At 50.4% G+C, this 5,000-nt stretch overlaps 1 protein-coding gene across 1 annotated transcript; it reads right to left on the bottom strand.

Annotated features, from left to right (window-relative positions):
- Positions 1-3,456: 3,456 nt before the first annotated feature.
- Positions 3,457-3,785, bottom strand: LOC311328665 (lysophosphatidic acid receptor 1-B-like; the record flags this gene model as incomplete). Its single annotated transcript, XM_084462609.1, has 1 exon — positions 3,457-3,785. A coding segment is annotated over one exon (329 nt), but the record flags the coding sequence as incomplete, so codon positions are not given.
- Positions 3,786-5,000: the final 1,215 nt, after the last annotated feature.

Below are 5,000 nucleotides of genomic sequence, written 5' to 3'. Positions count from 1 at the left end.
GGGGGGGCGGGGGGGCAGGACAATGGGGGGGGGGGGGCCGAGGGGACAGAGACTCAGACGGGGAAAAACACACACCAGACTGGGTTAGGCCCCGCCCACGCGTCTGTCAGAAAACACATGAAAAATGTATAGATTGTGTTCACTGTGTTATGGTTCGGGCCGGGTCCGTCCCGGCTCACCCCCTGCTCCCAGTCTGGACCCGCGTCCCTGCCCCTGACCCCTGGTTCGCCCCTGACCCCTGGTTCGCCCCGGACCCCCGGTCCACTCTGCTCGCTCCCGGTCCAGACCCTCGCCCCTGCCCCGGACCCCTGATGGTGGAGCTTAGACCTGATCCTAGGTCTGCTGTTACGTGGGAGCTGTCAGAGGGACATCCTGACTACTGATCCTGGGCCTGTTGCTACAGTTGATTTAAGGAGTGGGTGAGGCGGAGAGAACGAACCAGCTCCCTCTGCATGGGATCATCCCTACTGTATCGCTACTGTATCCCTACTGTATCCCTACTGTATCCCTACTGTATGCATCTACTGCTCGACCAATGAGGAAAGTGTAGCTCTCTGTTTCAAATGCTGTATTCATGTGGTGTCGGACTAAAAAAATGTCCCCAATGTCCCCAAAAAATGTGTTTCCAACTGGAAAATTGACAGGAACGACCCCTCAAGTTGGAACAACAAGTCGGCAAATTGGTGAAAACTTCGGTACACGACTTGCCAACTTCTGACTTGACAGGCAGAAAGTAGCAGACGAAAGTAGATTAATTATTTATTTGTGGTAATAACCTATTTATTTTTGGCTCGCATGTAATTCGTAAGGTACGGTAAAGTACGCCATACGGTATTAGGTTGTAACCGTTTAGGGTTCGCTGTAGACTGATCTAAATTAAAGTTATTCAACAGTTGAAGTCAGGTTTGTGCTTAAGGGAAGTCTTTTCTCTTTATTGTCACGCAAAAAAACTAGAAACAGCTACCAACGGGTCGTCTAAACGCCCGGCGAAATAAAATACATGATCTTCTTTGTGGCATCCATTTTGTTCCCATATTAAAAGCTCATGAACACGCTGAAGTCGGAAGAACTTGGACCGTCCGAGCAGCACAATGACACATTACCTTTGGTGATTAACGTTGAATATATATTTTATATACATACAAACTGTACATACATACATAGACTGATATAAGCACACGTATGGGTATTTTAGCTTGTTGCATACCTCTATAGTTAGTTAACAATGGTTAGAGCAGAGAGAGAGAGAGAGGGAGAGGAGGAGGAGGAGGAGAGAGGAGAGAGGGAGGAGGATGAGAGGAGAGAGGGATGAGGAGTGATGAGAGGAGAGACAGAGGGAGGAGGAGTGATGAGAGGAGAGACAGAGGGAGGAGGAGTGATGAGAGGAGAGACGGAGGAAGGAGGAGTGAGGAGAGAGAGGGAGGAGGAGTGATGAGAGGAGAGACAGAGGGAGGAGGAGTGAGGAGAGAGAGGGAGGGAGGAGGAGTAATGAGAGGAGAGAGGGATGATGAGAGGAGAGGAGAGAGGGATGATGAGAAGAGAGGAGAGAGGGATGATGAGAAGAGAGAGGGATGATGAGAAGAGAGGACAGAGGGATGATGAGAAGAGAGGAGAGAGGGATGAGGAGAGGAGATAGGGATGATGAGAAGAGAGGAGAGAGGGATGATGAGAAGAGAGAAGGATGATGAGAAGAGAGGACAGAGGGATGATGAGAAGAGAGAGGGATGATGAGAAGAGAGGAGAGAGGGATGATGAGAGGAGAGGAGAGAGGGATGATGAGAAGAGAGGAGAGAGGGATGATGAGAAGAGAGGAGAGAGGGATGATGAGAGGAGAGAGGGATGATGAGAGGAGAGGAGAGAGGGATGATGAGAAGAGAGGAGAGAGGGATGATGAGAGGAGAGGAGAGAGGGATGATGAGAAGAGAGGAGAGAGGGATGATGAGAGGAGAGGAGAGAGGGATGATGAGGAGAGAGGAGAGAGGGATGATTAGGAGAGAGGAGAGAGGGATGATGAGAGGAGAGGAGAGAGGGATGATGAGAAGAGAGGAGAGAGGGATGATGAGAGGAGAGGAGAGAGGGATGATGAGAGGAGAGGAGTTCTGAGTGAGGGGAAGTTGTCATGTCTGTCCTCTCATGTTCACAATGAAACTTTCCTCCTTAAGGAAGCTAAGAGCATGTTTGGGGGCAGCTTTGACAGACCTGTACTGTACATAGTTGTTCTTTGACAGACCTCTACTGTACATCGTTGTTGTTTTGTTAGTCAAAACCTTGTCTAACACTGAGATAGTGCCACCATCTAACGTGATCATCAGTTTGACAGGGAGAGACACAAGCCATGTTTCCATCCACTTGTCAATCGAATTGTGTGAGGATCGCTAAAAATATGAACGTGAATAAAGCCGGTGAACGTGCGTTTCCATCTAGAGCTTTAAATCGGATAAAGCATTTATCACAAAAGACTTTTATCGAACAAGAGAAAATCCGATGAGATCGACGGTACAAACTTTTTGTCTATTTTCATGACTTTTAATCAAATTTTACTGTTTCCATAAGGCGTTTTTAATTCGATATAACTTAATTCGCATAAAACGTGTGGATGGAAACATGGCTACAGACACAAGAGGGATTCCAACCCCAAGCAGGCACCTCCTCTCTTCTGCTGAAGCCAAAATGTCAGCTGATCAGATGTGTGTCCTGGGTGTGGGGGTCTGGGAGAAGTAGTCCTCCAGGAGACAGCCTGTCGAGCAGGAAGATGTAGTCCTCGGGAGGAAACAGCGTCCGCAGCTGGGAGATGTAGTCATAAGGAAAGGACTACAGATGAACACAGCTATATTGCCCAGTCCAACTGCTGGCCAACTCTGTTCTCAGTAATGGTTTAATATAGTTATTATACAGACAGGCACTTAGTGGGAGATTGGTAAGTCTCTGAGTGCTGCAGTGTGTGTGTGTGTGTGTGTGTGTGTGCGTGTGTGTGTGGGGGGGTGGCAGGTAGCCTGGTCTGTCTCAGACTCTCTCTCTCTCCTGTCAGTGTGGTCATGTGACTATATACCGGGCCCTTCATTGGCTGAGGGGCAGTATGACAGACAGGAAGAGGCGGGTCCTTCACGACACTGATTAGTTCTTAAATAGTTCATGTGGCATCGACAAAGACACATTTACACAACAATACAAAAAAGTAAACAACAAAACAATAAAACTAACAACCTTTGCATCAGAGTCTTTGCTGCTGAAATACCTGACCTCTTTTACTCTTCATCATCATCATCATCATCTTCATCACCATCATCATCATCATCACCACAGTCCTTCTGGTCACTGTAGTCCTGATCACTGTGTACTCCATTTCCCATCATACCCTGGTGATCCCCCCCCCGTCCGCCCCCACCCCCTCCCGGTCCTCTGTCCTGGCGTGGCTGCGGCGAGGGGAGGGGCTTGGGGTTGGGGGGGGGCGGAGCCTCACACCACAGAGTGCTGGTTATTATGGTGCGCCGCCGTCCCCCCCCCGCCGGCCCCCAACACCGTGTGGTTGACCGAGGAGGCGGAGCGGTCCGAGCCCTCGGCCGGCGCCGCCCCGTTCACGCCCTCCTGCCGCTGGCAGCAGAGGATCTGCCTGAAGGTGGCGCTCATCTCCCGGTCGCGGTACGAGTAGATGATGGGATTCATGGCGGAGTTGAACTCGGCCAGCAGCAGGAAGAACTTCTCGAAGGCCAGGACGTTGCAGTTGGCGCAGAAGACGTCCAGGAGGAGGAGGACGAGACCGGGGGTCCAGCAGACGATGAAGGCTCCTGGAGAGGGGGGGGGGGGAGAGGGAGGGGGAGGGAGTGGGAGGAGAGACAGGGGGAGAGAAAGACAGAGAGAACAGTTTAGAGAGTAGCATATGCTAAATGGTAAATGGACTGCACTTATAAAGTATAGCGCTTTTATCCAAAGCGCTTTACAACGAAGGCCTCTCATTCACCCGTTCACACACACCGATGGCGGCAGCTGCCATGCAAGGCGCCAGTCTGCTCATTGGGAGCAATTTGGGGTTCAGTGTCTTTGCCCAAGGACATTTCGACATTTGGACAGGAGGAGCCGGGATTCGAACCGCCGACCCTACAATCATTGGACGACCCGCTCTACCTCCTGAGATACAGCCGCCCACATGCTGCAGCGCAGAACCAACTAAGCAGCAGTTGCTGAGTTTATAACAAGATAAATGGACTGCACTTATATAGCGCTTTTCCACCTTAGCGGCACTCAAAGCGCTTTACAATGGCCTCTCATTCACCCATTCACACACACATTCACACACCAATGGTGGTAGCTGCCATGCAAGGTGCTAACCTGCTCATTGGGAGCAATTTGGGGTTAGGTGTCTCGCTCAAGGACACTTCGACATGCGGACAGTCGGGGCTAGGATTCGAACCGCTGACCCTTCGATCACAGACCGACCCGCTCTACCAACTGAGCTACAGCCGCCCTGCCCTGTCATAAACTCACAAGGGATATGACAACGGATGTCACACATTTCTACAGCTGTAATGACACCAGGAAGTAGCCCCAGAGGAAAGAAACGCACACACACACACGCACGCACACACACACACACACACACACACACACACACACAGTGGAAAATGTTCTCTGTTTCAACATTATGGTCATTTAGCAGCCAAGCGTAATGCCAAGTCCATGCTGCTGAAACACTGTCATGAATATCGCAATAAAGAACGTGTGAGCACATTGTGTCGTAGCGTATTCCTGCTGATATGCAAGTCATCCACCTCCACCACACCATGCAACAAGTCAACTAATACTGCCAATATCACTGTTTATGATGATAAAGAATGAGCATAGCTTCTGAGGGATTGAATCTGACCTGTGATCAGCCAGCTGAATCTGACCTCAGACCAGCCAGCTGAATCTGACCTGAGACCAGTGTGTTGAATCTGACCTGAGACCAGCGTGTTGAATCTGACCTGAGACCAGAGTGTTGAATCTGACCTCAGACCAGCCCC

The sequence above is a fragment of the Borostomias antarcticus genome (genome assembly GCF_949987555.1).
Source record: "Borostomias antarcticus genome assembly, contig: scaffold_1167, whole genome shotgun sequence".
In the NCBI taxonomy this organism is placed as follows: domain Eukaryota; kingdom Metazoa; phylum Chordata; class Actinopteri; order Stomiiformes; family Stomiidae; genus Borostomias; species Borostomias antarcticus.
Note: the sequence above shows the minus strand (reverse complement) of the source record. Positions and strands in the feature narration are given on the sequence as shown.